Source organism: Acanthochromis polyacanthus, chromosome 22 (genome assembly GCF_021347895.1).
Source record: "Acanthochromis polyacanthus isolate Apoly-LR-REF ecotype Palm Island chromosome 22, KAUST_Apoly_ChrSc, whole genome shotgun sequence".
Taxonomy (NCBI): Eukaryota; Metazoa; Chordata; class Actinopteri; family Pomacentridae; genus Acanthochromis; species Acanthochromis polyacanthus.
This window is the reverse complement of record NC_067134.1, coordinates 3,295,953-3,314,858: the sequence shown is the minus strand read 5'-3', so window position 1 is coordinate 3,314,858 and position 18,906 is coordinate 3,295,953. Positions and strand designations below refer to the sequence as shown.

General features: G+C 39.8%; 4 protein-coding genes and 2 non-coding genes across 9 annotated transcripts in view; 4 read left to right on the top strand and 2 right to left on the bottom strand.

Moving 5' to 3' along the window:
- Window positions 1-16,639, top strand: part of LOC127531989 (zinc finger protein OZF-like) — a 121,897-nt gene extending 105,258 nt beyond the window's left edge. The window contains exons 2-4 of the mRNA XM_051942869.1: window positions 6,226-6,327; window positions 12,387-13,754; window positions 14,658-16,639. Of these exons, the coding sequence (XP_051798829.1) occupies window positions 6,310-6,327; window positions 12,387-13,754; window positions 14,658-14,906 (1,635 nt within the window). The 5' untranslated portion in view covers window positions 6,226-6,309 and the 3' untranslated portion in view covers window positions 14,907-16,639. The remainder of the gene's footprint in view (window positions 1-6,225; window positions 6,328-12,386; window positions 13,755-14,657) is intronic.
- Window positions 1-18,016, top strand: part of LOC127531964 (zinc finger protein 665-like) — a 266,519-nt gene extending 248,503 nt beyond the window's left edge. Inside the window, exon 5 of the mRNA XM_051942661.1 lies at window positions 17,600-18,016. Coding sequence (XP_051798621.1) covers window positions 17,600-17,611 — 12 coding nt within the window. The 3' untranslated portion in view covers window positions 17,612-18,016. The remainder of the gene's footprint in view (window positions 1-17,599) is intronic.
- The window catches only part of LOC127531994 (zinc finger protein OZF-like), a 289,632-nt gene that overhangs the window by 227,663 nt on the left and 43,063 nt on the right, over window positions 1-18,906 (bottom strand). The window lies entirely within an intron of this gene.
- On the bottom strand, window positions 468-539 carry trnag-ucc (transfer RNA glycine (anticodon UCC)). Its single transcript has one exon. It is a non-coding gene; the product is annotated as a tRNA-Gly (tRNA).
- On the top strand, window positions 1,343-1,424 carry trnas-aga (transfer RNA serine (anticodon AGA)). Its single transcript has one exon. It is a non-coding gene; the product is annotated as a tRNA-Ser (tRNA).
- Window positions 4,754-18,906, top strand: part of LOC127531996 (zinc finger protein OZF-like) — a 37,862-nt gene continuing 23,709 nt past the window's right edge. The window contains exon 1 of the mRNA XM_051942911.1: window positions 4,754-5,146. The gene's annotated coding sequence lies outside the window, so the exon portion shown is untranslated. The remainder of the gene's footprint in view (window positions 5,147-18,906) is intronic.

Genomic DNA, 18,906 nt, shown 5'->3' with positions numbered 1-18,906 from the left:
GTTAAGGTGATGGACTAGAAATTCACTGGGGTCTCCCCATGCAGGTTTGAAAACATTGAACTGTTTTCTGCTGTGGCAGTAAGACATAGGTTGAAAATCCCCTCCAAACAGTTAATCCTGGCCATCTATGAAATTAGAAGAGATGATGATATTTAACTGATGATCTTATTATGAGCAAGTCTGAATATCATGTCAGTTCTGCAAAGTCATTCACCTTCTATGTACAGGATGTGAGTGATGGCTTCAATTGTTATACGTTTCCTTCTACAGTGCATGTTTGAGGCCCCAGCTTCAGACTATGACATGCCCATCAGTTTCTTTCTGCAAGACACAAAGATCAACCTTCAGACTGAGAAACAGAAACATTACAGAATATGATACTATTCACATTCTGTGACAAAGTGTTTAGTTGTGTCAGTTAAACCATTACAAACATTAAGCACACAACATTTCATTACCAGCACACATGCAATGGCCGGGAATCGAACCCGGGTCAACTGCTTGGAAGGCAGCTATGCTCACCACTATACCACCATCGCTATGAAATGGACTGTTTTTGTGTGCTCTCAGGAGTTCAAACGGATAAGAGAAGCAGGTGCAGAGAAAAGGGAGGAAATGAACATCAGCCAGAAGCCCTGATCTCTGTCACGACACACAACATCTTAGTATTTTCTACAGCAAAACAACCTGATGAAAATGAAACTAAATCTTGAATCATTCTCGAAGCAACTTCCACATAATGGGAAAGTGATATTGATGAGCCTATTGATTCCACATTCCCATGGTCTGCAGTCTTTTTTTATAACTTTCTTTTCAGACTTTGGCTAGAGTCATTTTGTTGTTTATAGCCTGTATTATATTTTGAACTGCTGGTATTGATTTCAGATTGTCCTTTGGTGCACTGGAATTATACAGGGTAAACTAACTTTATTTTGTTCTGTTGTTGTGTTATAACTTAGTACTGTGTTTGATGATCTCTGTCAGATGAGAAGATGAGGTGGAGGACAGTGGAGGAAGTTCCATGGTGTAATGGTCATCACTCTGGGCTCTGGATCCTGGTGTCCCTGGACTTAATGGAGATGATAGGGGATGAAAAGTTGTGTGCATTTTTCTGACCACCAAGCCTGTCCTCCAGTACCCACCAACTTTAACCGCCACCAACAGGTGAGCAGAGACTCTGCTGACCTCAGGAGAGCTGCACGGAGCAACAGGGAGAGACGGAGCTCCAATGTTTAAGTGATTAGATAAATGTGTAAAGCAAGGGTGGGAACACGACAGATGTTTGTATGTGAAGCCAAATTTTGCGCTTTCATCACACAGAACAGAAAGCAGGAGCACAGGAGTTGTCATGGCCGAGTGGTTAAGGCGATGGACTAGAAATCCATTGGGGTCTCCCCGCGCAGGTTCAAATCCTGCTGACAATGTTTGACTCTTTTCCGCAGCGGCGATCTATGAAATAAGAAGAGATGATGTTTAACTGATGAACTCATAATAAGCGTGTGAGAAAGTCCTGATTTGAATATCATGTCATTTCTGTACAGGCACTCCCCTTTGATATAGAGGATGTGAGTGATGCTTTCAGTTGTCATATGTTTCCTCCTACAGTGCATGTATGAGGCCCCAGCTTCAGACTCTGACATCTCCATCAGTGTACTTCTTCAAGAATTTAAACCCACCAGGACTATCCAGATTACATTTAACTCTGTAAATAAACATTTTTCAGCCTGTTCAATGTTATAAATGTTGTGTTTGGCCGTTAAAGGAGGTTTTCCTCACATTTTGGTGTATTTTAACCCTTCCATGGTCTAAATTCTTTGAACAGATCTTGTGCTGTAATCAATGTCTAACTGAGTTTTTATTTTCATTGCAGTGGTTGATTTTTCCTGAACAAGATCAATGATTTTTTAATACATCTTTCTCCAGTTTTATTTGCTCTACCTGTGGGTTTCAACTATTATAACTTTTTTCATTTAATAAATGACTGATAACACACTTTGATCTTCATGTTTGTTTGCTTATTTGTTGAAAAGTGGGATTTAATTTTCCATGTTGGATAATCACAGCTTTTTTATTTGGACAATGTTTATCCTCTTCCATGGCAAAAATGAATTGTTAAAATGAAAATAGAAAAAAGATCTTTTGTAAAGCAGTAAAACTAATGTTTTTATTTTTGTTCTGATCTTTTTCTTGCCATTTTCAATTATATTCAATTAAAATATGCCCTGAAAACAAATATAAAGAACTACAACGACTGGAACAAAAAAATACATATTTTTTGTCGTGAAGACTCAGAAACAAAACTTCAAAATAATATTTTGTGTTTTAATTTATATCTGTTCTTATTATTACAGTCAGTGACCGAGTAAAACATGAACAAAATAAAGTTATAACTTGAACTTCTTTCAAACTGATTTTTCTCTGAACAATAAAAATAAAGTATGAGGTCAAAGTGTGACGGTTAGATCAACATAAACTACTAATATCCTGTTGAAGCGCTATAGAAGCGTCAGAGCAGCAGATTGTAAAGTCTGGTCCAGATAAGGAGCTCTACAGTGAGGCTGACCGTCCATCATAGCTGTCTAACCTGGACCTCACAGCTCTGAAATCGTTGGAGCTCATTTTTAATCAGCTTCATCTGGATAAACTGACCACACATTGGACATTTTTACAACCGCTTTCTCACCTCAAATCATCTGAAAACTACATTTTGTGTCACAATAACAGCAGTATTCCCAAAATACTTGTGTTTTCTCTGAAAGTTTCCTCCTCGGTCTTTGCTGCTGGTCTAAATGCATTCTGGGATATTTGGTTCCAAGTCCTCACTGGTCTGGTCTGATGATTCTCCATAATGTGGGCGGAGCCAGAACACATCCAGGTATTTCATTGGTTCTTGATCAGATGCTGCTTTGAACTGGATCAGTACTTGGTCTCTGACTGATGACGTTTTATAAGAACACCAGAACTTAAAGGGGAACTTCGGTTTTCTTTTCAACCTGAGGTCTGTTTTCATTTGTCATTTCATACATGTGAGTGATGGAGAAATGAATTTTCAACACAGCTCCAGTATTTAGCCAGGCAAGCAGCTTCGCAGCTCAGCTAGCAAAAAGTGTGGGGCGTTTTCACAAGATTTGCTTTCTAGCATCCAGAGCTTTAGATACAGACCACAACAAATAGCAATCGCCAAGTAATGTGGAGGTTTTTGTTCACTTCTCATCTGTTTTATGTTGTAAATACCAGCGGTATTTTCTCTGAATTTTTTTGGAATTAAATATAATCTAGATGGGAGATTTTCTTTGGAATTTAAGTGTTTTCTCAGTAGCATGACTGTTATGAACCATTTTAGCTCCTGTTAGCACCTTTATTTATCCCATTGTGTGGTTTCCAGACTTTATGCTAAGCTAACTGGCTGCTGGCTGTAGATATGTGCTGTCAGTCTCATCTGTGAAACATTAGCATTACATTTTTTTTTTAAGATTGCTTAAGCACGGTTTTGAAAACAGGGCTCAGAATTTCAGATCACTACACACAATTAACACAACCACACACACAATATGCACAACACCTCAGGTCCTGTGCAAAATGAAACATACCATTCAAACAAAACCTTCTTATGTTACTACATGAAACACACACATTTCATGAGGATTAATTCTGTCTGAACCAGATACACACTGCTGTGTTTAACTTCAAACACTTTTAGCAGTTCTACCTCTCAGTGGTTAGATGACTGTCAGTGAAGGACACAGAGAAAGTACAAATACACAACATGGTAAATTCACCAAACACAACACAAGATCAGTGAAAAAGTCTCCTGTGACGATTAATGGCTGCTGGTTAGAGCTTTCATGTTTTCCTGAAGCAGAAGTTTAATTCAGTGTCACTCAAAGCTTGCTGAACCAGTCACATCATGATGTCTCCTGGCTTTGTTTCATGCAAATGATAATTCAGTTCTTTTTTAAGGCCACCAATTATCCAAAATGGCCATCCCCAGCACATGAACACGGCAGCTCTTGTAGGTCAGTTGGTGTGCAGGTTAACAGGTTGGATCCAATTTTAGCAGACTTGAGCAGAAAACAGTCTACTGACGCAAACACGAGTGTTCAAAAGTTTGGGGTCACTTAGAAATGTAAAACATGAAAACCCAACTTTTGAACGGTGGTGCATGTAGATCTATAAAGTCCTCTCCAGTACTCGCTGCAGCTCAAGCACACCAGCTCACCTACGACCGCTCAAACACTGCGTTATGATTTCCATATTCTTCTGTACACTACCGTTCAAAAGTTTGGGGTCATCCAGACAATTCCATGTTCTCCATGAAAGCTCCCACTTTTATTCATGTGCTAACATAACTGCACAAGGGTTTTCTAATCATCAATGAGCCTTTCAACACCATTAGCTAACACAATGTAGCATTAGAACACAGGAGTGATGGTTGCTGGAAATGTTCCTCTGTACCCCTATGGAGATATTCCATTAAAAATCAGTCGTTTCCAACTACAATAGTCATTTACCACATTAACAAGGTCTTGACTGGATTTATCATTTATTTAATGCTATCTTCATTGAAAAAACTGATTTCAAGAAAAAGGACATTTCTAAGTGACCACAAACTTTTGAACAGTAGTGCATATTTAGATAATGTCATATTTTTTGAAATTAGCCATGTAAGATGAAATGATATTGATGATAGCTCGTGTCCTTGTTCCTCTTTTAGCACACATCACACAGTACTACAATGAATAAGAACATTCAATCATCAAATACAATCATTTTCATAACAAGCTGCTGTGGAGGCAAAACCTTTTTGTTCTTTGCAATAAATCTTTTGTTCTTTTATTCAGAGCTCTGAAGGTACAGGTGACACAGAGTGCAAAGCAGTCTATGTGTCAAGTCAAACTGGAAGGAGCTGAAAACTCAAAGGAGAAGCATTTACGCACAGGTCCTACACTCAGCTGGGGCGGAAACAATCTGCGGCTGCAGGTTTGCCACCGGCGGCAAAAAAGGGGACACACACAGCACTGAGGAGGAACTGAGAATGAATGACCGCGTTCAAACAAAGTGGCCATGAGTTTCTGTTGGGAAAGCATCAAGATCTGCGGCAAACTGTGCAGGATTGCCTTCATCTCCAAAATCCGGGTTGCAGTCGGTAAGAGCAGAATTGTGGAGACTCTAAAAGACTGTTTAAGCTGCCGATGTGTGCCACTGCAGTATGTGTTAGCATTAGCATTAGCCACGGAGTAAACTTTGTCTGTTTACCAATAATTGCCGTGTGTTTTGTAATTATTCAGTTGAAAATAAGATTGCAGGCTAATTGGTGCTAATTAGAGGGTTCCAGCTAAGACCAGTGAATTCATCCTGTTTGTAATGGTGGGTTTTTACTATGCCCTTTATTTATTTATTGGATCTGGAAAGGATTGGACTTTAAAAGCACTTTATGCACTTTAAATACTTTTAAAACCATGAAGTAAAAAGAATAAAATAGTTTTAAAAAATGCTCAGAGTAATTTGTTAAACTGTGATTCAAAATCAACTCTTTAAAATGCAGATAAATTCATGTGTGGTATAGTATTGGGTTGAATTGTCGCTTCAGTTTATGTGGTGTTGAGGTTGACAAACATAAACTGAGTGGAGTAGCATTTGCCAGTGTGGTGAAAATGTCCATGAGGAATGGTTGTTACTATTTGCTGAATACAGTGATGTGAACATTGTCCTTTTGTGTTCTGAAAGCAACTGTCTGATTGATGAGTGGAGTCCTGCTCAAACCCTGGGTAGATGAAACATCCTTTTTCAAGTGGGGAAACTGCACAAACTGTGAGAAAAATCATCAATGAGAATCACTTGTCATTGAAAGTGGGAGGACACTTGACACTATGGGAGAGTGCAAAGAACAGAGAGTGAGAGCTGCCTTTAAACAGAACACTGAGCAGTAAAATACATTCACTAACTTACAGCATGAACAGTTTTCTACCAGCAGTCCTGTCTTGAATCACCTGCAGTAGCATCTTTGTGTTCTCTTTATTCTCTTTTTCCATGTCTGTTTTCTGTCTATGCTCCTTATTTTTAACAGTTTAAGTTAATTTGTATCAGTTTTAGGTGAAAGTGAAAAGAGCTAAAAGTGAACTATTGAGTTGAAATGTGTCCTCTGTGTTGGCTGATGAACATATGGGACACTCTGACACTTGTGTATAGAGTGGTATCCTAATGAAGATGTGTTTGATGTGACAGGTGATTGGCAGGAGGAGGAGAGTCTGACGGAGGAGCAGAGGAATGTTGGCAGCCATTTAGTCTGAGCTCAACAACGGAGGAAACATGGATTCTTCACAAAAAGTGAGAAACATACCACTGTAACATTATTATCATTCATTTGTTCTTTAAAACGTCAAAAGTTGCTCCAGTTGGTTAGATGGGCCGACCAAAGCCAGGTGACGTTGGCTGGAGAGATGAAGCTCTGCAGAAGCAGCTGTACTGAGGATATAATGGTGGACTGCTAGGAAGCTGCTTGTTTTTTGTTTGAGGCTGAACTAGCTGCTGATCATACTTTCTGAAAATGTCTTACATGGTGATGAAGATGAGTAATGGAAGAAAAGTCTTGTTTTTCAAGCAAGTTGTCCAGGAAGGTAAAGAGCAGCATTTTCTTTGGTAGAGAATAATACTTTTGAGCATTGTGAGTTTACCAGCCTTTTCCTTCTCAAGAAATTCAGACAGTTGAACCCAGAAGTTTACTTACACTGTATAAACGACACATAACCCTTTTTTAAATTTACACGATCTGACATTAAATCTGGCAATGCTTCTCTTGTTTTATGTCGGTTAAGATGACCAAAATTATCTTTAAATGCCAGAATAACGAAAGAAAGATTTTTTTTTTTTTTAGAGAATTTTTATTACTTTCTTCACAATCAGAAGTTTGCATACACTAAGATTGCTATGCCTTCAAGATGATGTCCTGACTTTGAAAGCTTCCAGAGACCACTGCACACTAAAACACACACTGAGAGACTTCCATCAGTACATCACATGCCCCACTAGATGTGACAAAATCTTTGATCTGTTACAACAATGTGAAAGGTGCTTCTCCTCGGGGTTCCTCTGACCACAACTGCATCCTCCTTATCCCTGTCTACCACTGTACTGAAGCAAGGCAAAGTGCAGAACATCAGAGTGAAAGTTTGTCACACTCTGCAGGGATGTCTGGAGGTTACTGACTGGGACGTGTTTAAGGAGTCCTCAGCTGATATTGATGAACCGACTGATGTTGTGATCAGCTGGGTCACAGACTGTGAAACCAGTGTTATTCCTGAAAAAAACTGTAAAACTGTATCCAAACACTAAGCCATGGCTTTCTAAGAAGCTTAAAGACCTACTGTACAGAAAGAAAACAGTCTTCAGAGAAGGAAATACACTAAATCTGTATAACCGCCAGAAGGAAATAAAGTAGGAGATCAGGACCCACAAAAGACAATACAAAGACAAACTTGAGTCTCAGCTCAAAATGAACAACCTCAGTTCAGTCTGGGATGGCATGAATCTGATCACTGGGACTAATTAATGTGTCAATGAGAGAGTTCAGCTCAGTGGTTATAATTGTGATTTAGAGCTGGCTCAAAGTCTAAACAGTTTTTATGTCAGGTTTGACTCCCATGATTTTAGAGCTAAACGTGCTGAGACTAAAAACTGTCTCATGTCAGCCTCTCCACAGAATCCCTTTCTTGATGTGGGCAATGTAATCTGGTGTCTCAAACAGTGCAGACCAAAGAAAAGTCCTCTACCTGATTACATCGGTGGCCGTTTATTGAAAACTTTTACTATGTCTGACTAAATGACCAAGATTGCTGCCGATGTCCCTGTCTATCTTATGTTTTGTTTGATTTTTTCTTTAAATGGCTTTCATTAGGGACCAAGCCAGTGAAGCTGTCGAGTCCCGATTGTATTTGCTCCATTTCTTCTTCCTATTATTAGGGATCGAGCCAGCAAAGCTGGCCAGCGGACCTGGCGAGTCCCTATAGTATTTGCTCCATTTCTTCTTCTTCTTCTTCTTCTTCTTATTATTATTATTATTAGGGACCGAGCCAGCGGAGCTGGCGAGTCCCTATTGTATTTGCTCCGTTTCTTATTATTATTATTTTACAAGTCCACCACGTTTTGCTTAATTTGACCCCCTAAACGTGCATAACTTTTTATGAAATTTGGCACGCACGTCGGGTCACGCGAAAAATTCGATATTCTGAAAACAAAATCTGCAAAAACTCTATCGTGCCACCTCGGGACACGACAAACGGCAACAAACCATAAAGGCAACACAAAAGGCCGCAGCTCTTCGCACAGGAATGTCGTAGAGACATGCAACCACCACACACGCGTTTGTCTGCTTGAGCTCTACGAAAACCTGTCCGACCGATTTGAGCTATCTTCAATCTAGGGGGCGCTATAACCCCAAATATGAAAACCCTTAAAACATTATCTCCTCCGAAACCGTACAATATTTCGGCTTCATATTTGCACAGATTATAGTGAATATCCAGCCAAACAAAAGTTATCAAAAGAAAAAGGCTAACTTGTCTAGTTTTTGTTTAATAGGCTGTCAAAGTTTGTCTTCACCTGAAACCATGTTTCGCGTCAATTTCGCCCCCTAAACGTGGATGTATTTTGCTGAAATTTCGTACACAGGTGTCGTCTCCTGAAAATTTCAATATTCCGAAAAAAAAATCTGGAAAAACTTTATAGCGCCACCTGGGGACACAAAAAACTGCATAAATCACAAATGGCCTCAGCTCTTCACACAGGAAAGTTGTAGACACATGCAACCACCACTCACGCGTTCGTCTCCTCCCCCTCTATGAGACCCTGTCCAACTGATTCGAGCTATCTTCAATCTAGGGGGCTGTGATCAAGCGGCTCGAGCGGTGGAAGAACAGCGGTACAAAGGCAGGCGGAGGCAGCATTTGAGTGGTCGACTTCTTTTCTTTTTTTTGTTCTTTATTTTCCAAATGTGCAAAAATACAAAGTAATCAAAGTGCAAGTGCAAAAAAGTGCCAATGTCGTAAGGTGCGTTAGAGGTTAGGAGCAGTGGCTTCTCCAGCAGCAGACCACAACAGAACAGCCCCGACTGAGGGGAAAAGCCTCCTCTAATACTGGTCTGCTCAACAGGAATAAACCAATAAAACTGTGCAGGTAGACTGTGTTAACCTTAGCTATTAAACCTAAGTTAAAAACTCTCCAACATAAACCATAACCCAGAATAAAGTAAACAAAAAATAACTAATGCAAACTAACCCAACTAAAACCACCAAACTTAATCCAACAACAAAATATAAAGTTAAAACTATTGCAGCCACCCCTTCCGTATCCCTCCCCTTGGTTCAGCCCGGAACTGTCTTTTGGGCGTCTGGCTCCCCGGGGACTCTTTTGGCCAGACGCACCTGGACACAAGAGGAAACGGTAGGTTAACTGCACAGACCACTCACATACCCACCCCTCCACAACACTCAATACATTCACCGCATGCACACCACACTAATGAGAACAACCAATTTAAAACTATCTCACAATATTGTGCATTCCAATCTCAATTGTTATGTTGCCTCTGCAGACCCGGCCGCCGCCATCACCAGAGATGACGCCACCGGACCGGACCTACGGGCAACCTCAATAAAAATGTTTGATAATAAAATATTTAAAACCGACAATCGCGTACAAATTATTTATTTACCAATTAGCCTTCTCAAAGTGTTGGGTGCATTAAAACGCTAAGTGAATATATAAAGTGTCGTGTGCAAGGTGCAAACATATGTGACGGACGGCCCTGTTCGTCACAGGGGCGCTATAACCCAAAATATGAAAAGCCTTTAAAGATTATCTCCTTTGACACCGTACAATATTCCGGCTTCATATTTGGACAGGTTATAGTGAATATCCAGCCAAACAAAAGTTATCAAAAGAAAAAGGCTAACTTGTCTAGTTTTTCTTTTATAAGCTGTCAAAGTTTGTCTTCACCTGAAACCATGTTTCGCTTCAATTTCAACCCCTAAACGTTCATGTATTTTGCTGAAATTTGGTACGCAGGTGCAGTCCCCTGAAAATTTCAATATTCTGCAAAAAATATCTTGAAAAACTTTGTAGCGCCACCTAGGGACACAAATACTGCAAAAATCACAAATGGCCTCAGCTCTTCGCACAGGAATGTCGTAGAGACATGCAACCACCACTCACGCGTTACTACTCGAGCTCTATGAAAACCTGTCGATGAATTTGAGTTATCTTCAATCTAGGGGGCGCTATAACCTGAAATATGCAAACCATTTAAACATTATCTCCTCTGAAACTGTACAATATTCCGGCAGAGGAACTCCTCTGGCTTTCATCTTTGGTCAGGGACGACACTTGCTTGCTGACCGCGTGGGGGGGCAGGGCGAGGTCCCGCCAAATGCTGCTTGCAGCTTTAATTATTATTATTCTTTTTCCCCGCACGTTTCACTTAATTTGACCCACTAAACGTGTATAACGTTTTATGAAATTTGGAACGCACGTCGGGTCACGCGAAAATTTCAATATTCTGAAAACAAATTCTGGAAAAACTCTATAGCGCCACCGAGGGACGCAAACACCTGCAAAGACACACAAGGCCAACACAAAATGCCTCAGCTCTCTGCACAAGAATGTCGTAGAGACATGCAACCACCACTCACGCGTTCATCCGCTCGAGCTCTACGAAAACCTGTCCGAACGATTTGAGCTGTCTTCAATCCAGGGGGCGCAATAACCCAAAATATGAAAACCCTTCAAAGATTTTCTTCTCCGAAACCATAGCGTATTCCGGCTTCATATTTGCACAGATAATAGTGAATATCCAGCCAAACAAAAGTTATCAAAAGAAAAAGTTGTCTAACTTGTCTAACTTGTCTAGTTTTTCTTTTATAAGCTGTCAAAGTTTGTCTTAACCTGAAACAATGTTTCGCTTAATTTGTCCCCCTAAACGTGCATAACCTTTTATGAAATTTGGCACCCACGTTGGGTCAAGCGAAAAATTCGATATTCTGAAAAAGGTATCTTCAAAAACTCCATAGCCACCTAAGGACACAAAAACCTTCAAAGACACAAAAGGCCAACACAAAAGGCCTCAGCTCTCCGCACAAGAATGTCGTAGAGACATGCAACCACCACTCACGCGTTCGTCCGCTCGAGCTCTACGACAACTTGTCTGATCGATTTGAGCCATCTCCAATCTAGGGGGTGCTATAATCCAAAATATTAAAACATTTTAAAGATTATCTCCTCCGAAACCGTACAATATTCTGGCTTCATATTTGGACAGATCATGGTGAATATCCAGCCAAAGAAAAGTTATCAGAAGAAAAAGGCTAACTTGTCTAGTTTTTTTTTAAAAAAGCTGTCAAAGTTTGTCTTCACCTGAAACCATGTTTCGCTTAATTTGACCCCATAAACATGCATAACTTTATATGAAATTTGGCACGCACGTTTGCCCGCTTGAGCTCTACGAAAACCTGTTCGACCGATTTGAGCTATCTTCAATCGAGGTGGCGCTATAACCCAAAATATGAAAACCCTTTAAAGATTATCTCCTCCAAAACCGTACAATATTCCGGCAGAGGAACTCCTCTGGCTTTCATCTTTGGTCACGGACGGCACTTGCTTGCTGACAGCGTGGGGGGGCGGGGCGGGGCGAGGTCCCGCCCAATGCTGCTTGCAGCTTCAATTTTGCTTGTAATTGTTTTACTGTGTTTTTTACATTTTTAAAACATTTCCTTTAATCGTTGCTATTGCTTTTACTGTTTTGTTGCTTTTGTTGTTTGATGGTGAACGCTTGTGTAACTGCTGCACAACAAATTGCCCGGATCGTTCGGGTCAAATCCAGAATTCAGTGGCAGAATTACAGATCTTTTCTGGACTGGTATCAACATCTGATCCCCGAGGAGAAACTATAAAGTGTTGGTGGTCTGAATTGACCCTGCTGCCATTAAGACCTAAATCTGGACATTGATGTTGTATGCTTTTCATATTGTACATTTCTCCAGTAATGTAACTTAACGGAAAGTCTGGGGATCAAGAGATCCTGGTGGTACAATCCCATCAGTCCCAGCTCTGCTTTGCTTTTCATGGTGATCGACAGATTTTACTACCCAATATTCTAAAACTACTGTGCAGAAAGCTGAAAACTATCGGCCTGTGAAAATAGTTTTGTTGACATTGTGAGTGTGCTGTTGACACATTTCTAGGTTTCTAATGACAAAGCTGCTAGCATGTCTGCAGATTCTTGATCTAGTTTCAGCCTCATGTCCAACTACATGGAATTGAGACTTTTAGGATCATTTTTTTCATGACTGCTCTTCCATCACTGCCTCTGTTTTTATCTTTGTCTTTTGCTACAGAAATGTAAACACAGCAATGGAATGCGATGTGGGACTTCTGAGGTGGATAAGGATGGTTCGGCAACAACAGCAAAAAGAGATAAATCACTCAGTTGTGAGCAATGTGGCAAGACTTTTATCACAGCAACAAAGCTAAGAATTCACAAACGTATTCACACTGTGGAGAAACCATTCAGGTGTGATCAGTGTGGAAAGGCTTTTACTAAGAAGAGTGATTTAAAAAGACATCAACTCGTTCACAGTGGAGTTAAACCATTCAGCTGTGATCAGTGTGGAAAGGCTTTTACTGACAGGAGTAATCTAGCAAAACATCAACTCATTCACAGTGGAGTTAAACCATTCAGCTGTGATCAGTGTGGACAGGGTTTTACTCACAAGAATAATCTAGCAAAACATCATCTCATTCACAGTGGAGTTAAACCATTCACCTGTGATCAGTGTGGAAAGGGTTTTACTCGGAGGAGTCACTTAAAAAGACATCAACTCATTCACAGTGGAGTTAAACCATTCAACTGTGATCAGTGTGGAAAGGCTTTTACTCGCGTGCTCTCTTTGAAATCCCATCAACTCATTCACAGTGGAGAGAAATTGTTTGGCTGTGATCAGTGTGGAAAGGCTTTTACTCGCGTGCTCTCTTTGAAATCCCACCAACTCATTCACAGTGGAGTTAAACCATTCAGCTGTGATCAGTGTGGACAGGGTTTTACTCACAAGAGTACATTAAAAACTCATCAACTCATTCACAGTGGAGTTAAACCATTCAACTGTGATCAGTGTGGAAAGGCTTTTACTCACGTGCTCTCTTTAAAATCCCACCAACTCGTTCACAGTGGAGTTAAACCATTCAGCTGTGATCAGTGTGGAAAGGCTTTTACTCAGAAGAGTACGTTAAAAAATCATCAACTCATTCACAGTGGAGTTAAACCATTCAACTGCGATCAGTGTGTGAAAACATTTACTCAACATGAACAGTTGTCGATCCATCAATGCCCCCATTCTGGTAGAAAGCGGTACCACTGTGACTCCTGTGAAAAAACTTTCAGCTCCCAACAGACCTTAAAATATCACCAACGCATCCACACTGGACATGATGTGTGGATATGTGATCACTGTGGCAAACTATTTGTAATGTACTCGCAGTTAAAAGCTCATGAAGTGACCCACACTGGGGTTAAACCATACATTTGTGACCAGTGTGGGAAACGCTACAGCTCCACTGCATGCCTCAAAGTTCACCAACGTGTCCACACTGGGGAGAGACCATACAGATGTGACAAGTGTAAGAAGACTTTTACAACTTTGGGTTCCCTGAAACAACACCAGCAGATCCACACCAGAAAGAAAGCATTCAATCAGTGTCACAGTGAGGTATGTAAAGACTGGTCTCAGTCACAGTGTACACACAATTATGTATTGAATAATTTTGGATATTGATGCAAAATTGTTTCAAAACTGTTTTGAACAACTGTGGTCAGTTGAATTCTGTTAACCCTTTAAGCTTCAGTCAATTCCAGCCGTTTTCAGTACAAAAAATCGCTAATATTCTATTTTTAAATAAAAAAAATTACGAAAAATACGGGGAATATTGGACGCGCATCGGGAGGTGCATTTCCTTGAAAACGACCGATTCGGGGATTTTATACCGACTTCAGGACATGTTTTGGACAAAATAGTTTACTGGCTTGTGTCATCTGATGTAAAAGGTTGGATTATGGCCGTTTTTTGTGGAATCTTTTTTTTGTGTGTAATAATAAACCCGGAAATGTGAGTCGCGCTGTGTGCTTTGAAGCCGTGTATAGAGAACGGATGGATGAATATTTGTTTTTGTCGGACAAATGTGTTTTTCTCACCCGCTGTGGTAATCGCATCTGAAAGTGGTTTATACCGGCGGATTCATGAGAATCTAAGCTTTCCATCGGTGTATAGTGTTTGTATAATCGCGTTTGCACCCGTCGGACATTCCTGAAATTCCTATGCAAATTAGTAGGTGTACCGCCGGCGGTACATTGAAGCTTAAAGGGTTAACACATTATCAGCTATCGTTCAGTCTAACCTGTATTCGTTTTGACACAGAAATCTGGTCCAGGTTAATCTGGGGATGTAGGTAAGATTAGGAATTCTGATGTAATCAGACAACTGAATGTTAAATTCCAACAGGTAAAAGTGTCTTCAGATGTCATTTGGGGTGCTCTCTATCTCAGGCAAGGCATCAGTTCTTCAATGCTGCAGGAAACACTGACGTTCTCTGTGTTTGTGTGTTTGTTTTCCAAGCAGAACGGAACAGATGGACAAAACTCTCAGACTTGTCAGCACTCTGCCAATGGTGAACAGTGCTGCTTTGACCAGTCTGGACCAACGTCCAACCAACAAGGAACCCTACAACGACACCAGCGTATGCACACTGGACACAAACTGAACCCCTGCCAAGAAGATTTGTCCATGCAGGGTTCAGTAAAAGTTCATGAAGTCCTCCACAAACTTAAAGTCCTTGAGATCCGGCTTCACAGAATTCAGGTCTAATTTCTTTGTTTAGTGTCTTCGTTGCTTCGTTGCAAAATCCATTAAGAGGAAAGCTGTCATTAACAGACGTGACTGTAAATTAATTAAACCATTCAAAGTGGTTACTCAGTTAAATGAATTATCAGTGGTAGAGGGATAGACGTCTGGATGGAGGCAGTGAGCAGCAGGGCGAATTTCCTCAATTACCACCTTAATGGTTCCTGAGATCCCTCTGGGCTGCAGGAACCCGTTAGATGCAGAGCTGGTTCAGTGATTGTCTGATGATTAATCATAATTAATTGAGGAGATTACTGGCCTTAGGATTCCTATCTATCTATCTATCTATCTATCTATCTATCTATCTATCTATCTATCTATCTATCTATCTATCTATCTATCTATCTATCTATCTATCTATCTATCTATCTGTCTATCTGTCTATCTGTCTGTCTGTCTGTCCAAACTTTCTCAGCTAAAACATCTGCACCTCTGCTGCTGTGTGAAGTAGTCATTACAGGAGAGAAAGTGTAGAAAATCTGACAGATTTTGTCAAGTGGTCCAGAAAAATCTGACTACCCCTACAACTTCTCTCCTGTAATGATAGTAATAAGTAATACATAGTTGATACTTCACACAGCAGTAGCAGAGGTGCAGATGTTGTATCATATTGTGAACTGGCCCTATAAAAATAACAACAATAACAAATTACTTTATACTTAAGAACGATACTTATATTAAAGACTTTATACATAAATACCAGACATATTTTGATGCCATATCTTGCATTCTTAGGGGAGTCTGATTTTAAGTAAGGAGATATGAAGTTTTCTAAGTGAACAATTATTTTAATGACACGTGTAGAACACTGATGGAATGTGAACAATATTTGGCGACTGCACCCTGTCCTGTCCTGATGTCCTCATAGGAGTGAAGCTGAGCGTAGCATAGAATCTCCCCGATGCCATTTAGGGTGGGCACATACGGATGAGAAGAGGAGGAGAAACATGTCACCTAATCATATTTAACAGGAAAACATGTCTGCAGGTCAGCACTTAGTCACATTTAACCCAAAAACAACAGCAAAAGCAGTAAACGTACGACAGAAAAACCTGTCAAGTGGCCACAGAGTGAAAAGTAAGTCACACGCGTTCACGCGAAGGGGGAGTCAGATTTTTCCGGGGAGTGTGAAAATTGCACAACACCTGGGTTAGTCTGTATCCTTTTTTCTGATTGGCTGAGACGAGACACGTGACAGTGTGCATCTATTAATGATCGGAAGCATTCAGGTCGTTCCGGTTATACTCGGTAGCGCTCTTCAGTAAAGGAGACGCAGTTTGTTATTTTCTTTGATTATCGCTCGGCAAATTACAAAAAAGTTGCAAGTTAACCCTTTTTTCACATTTATTAGGCAAAATTAGCTTCGCCATCGTGGCTAAACACGCTAAAAATGGCTTTGCCATCCTGAGGAAGGCTTCGCCTATGGAGAAGTGGAGAATGGCTAGCGCAAGCACAGAGACACCCTGAAAATTTGACACAATCTTAAATATTATGAAATATTTGTTGAAAAGTCTTTTTCGTGTGTTTCTAAGGGTGTGGCTGCATCAGAAAGACACAAATACAAATGATATTTTTTTGGTTTGTTGTTTACAAGAAATATTTTATGGAACCAGTCAATTTTCAGTTTTAATGTCTTTTATTAGGATGTGTTTAGTTTTATGATTGTACTAAAATAAATGACTCTTGAAGACCTCAAAGTGATTCTTAATGCAGTATTTCACAAATGTATGGGATGTCCAATCCACTGCTGTATTTAACAGCAATCTGATCTGCTGATGTTAGCAAGACAAACAAGTGAAGGTTTCAGGCTTTTATCTAGAATTGTTCTTGAGATATTCATCTTCAAACAGCCTCAAATTTCAATGTGAGAAAATAAAAAAAAACGAGTGAAACTGGGTCTACAGTCCACTGAAAAACCTCTAAGAAAGTGTCTGACATACTGAGCTAATATTTCATAGATAGCATTGTAAATCTCCACAGTTTATGATTTAAAAAAAAAAGTTTTTTTGGGAGATGGTCAATGATTTGAAACGGAGTTTGTCCCCTAGAGGACAAATGGCACAATCACAGAATGAGGGTATGTTTTGAAAAAATATCATTCAAAATTTGTCCAGAGAAGTGACTACAATTTGAATTTTAATACACTTAACCAAGTGCTATAGGTGGGGAAAAAAACATGTTTATGCAGCATGATGTTGCTTTGTGATGTTGCAACTGACATGCTGATTTCAAAATGGAAGCATTTTAATTTCTAATGCTCTCATAGAAGATGACTGGTCAATAAAATTTACTCCTGTGACTCTGATGTCATGCAGAGTCTTTATGCTATGATGTGGAAAGGGTGAAAGAAGACAGACTGGACATTTCTGAGTGAAACTGAACATGGCATGTACTGATTCATAAAAACAAGTGTATTATCTTTAATCAAGCCTTACATAGTATTTACTAGCTGAAGTACTTCGGTTTTGAACACAAGAATTACTTGTCAAGACGACGTTGACTGGAGCTCTGCTACAGAAAGGCAGTTCATTTTCTGCTGGGGTTCATAACATACAAGATTTCTCAAATCTACAGAGATGTTTTTGATTTGAAATTAGGGTTACCTTAAATTAATAATATATATTTTTTGATACTTTCTCTAAAAAACTCTAAAAAAGCTTCAGGTGTAGCTGCTGGAAAAGAGCCTGCAAGTCACATGGTGGGACATGTGAACATAGTTCAATAAGAAAATCAAGCCTGTTACAGTGTTGCTCAAGTCCCCTCTGTTAAATGGCATCAAAACAATGGTCAACGTGAACAAATCATGAGTGTTGACATTGCACTCACAACAGTACCTCTCAACTGTTCTAATTTTGATCTATTTAGGAGAACAATGTAATGAGTGCACCGAGAGATCCAATACAGGGAGCTTTCCTTTTTCAAAGATCATTAGAAGGACAGAACCAGGGACGGACTGGCCATTGGGCAATGTGAGCAAATGCCACTGTGGCTGCCTGGTCATGCGACTGCCACCAGGCAGCATCACAAACAAATAAATAAATGAAAATATAAAGCGGGGCGGAGCAGCCGCATCAATAGACCGGCCGCAAATGATTAGGCTAAATAAATAAATAAAGCGGACCGGCTGCGTCAATAGGCGGCCCACAAATCAATAAATGAATAAATAAAAATAATAAAAAACAAAGTGGAGCTGAAGGCGCCCACAAAAAAGAGGGAAAAAAGCAAACAAAAAAACAGCCTGTTAACTGTAACAAATAATAGGCCTACTCAACTAAACAATGATAATGACGTTTTTTATTTGTATGGTTGTTTGAATATGTTAGAATATTAACATGACTTCTATAATTTCTGTTTTAATGGACAATACAAATATAAAGTGTTTTTATTTTTGAAGTAGAAAAAAAATGAAAACATGTTAAAAAGAAGGGGTATTCAGACCATCTGTATTTTTTATTTTCTGAAGATTTATTCTTGATTTTTATTCTTTGATATCTTAAAATCGAGAGGTTAATATTTCTAGAATTGCAACAGGTTGGGAGCTGAAGCCTTGTGGTGACACTATATATTGCTCCATGATAAAAAATGATTAGCTCATTCTTACAGCTATTTAAAAAATACTGAAAACATTGTATTCGATTAAAATGTAATTAAAAAAAAAGTTAAATGTCATCAGGGTTTTCAGAATCGCTCTTTGTCTGGTCCCTCACCTAGAGCCAATTTACCAGTGGCTATTGCCCCGGAGAACATAGCTCCCAGGATCACAGGGACACTCAAACCCCTCCACCGCGATAAGGTGGCGATTCTTTAGAGGGGAACACAGAACACACAGGACGCAGGACATGACGCAGGACAGGACACAAGACAGGACACAAGAGAGAACACAAGACAGGACACAAGAGAGAACACAAGACAGGACACAAGACATGACACAAGACAGGAGAGGAAAGGAAAGGAAAGAGAATAA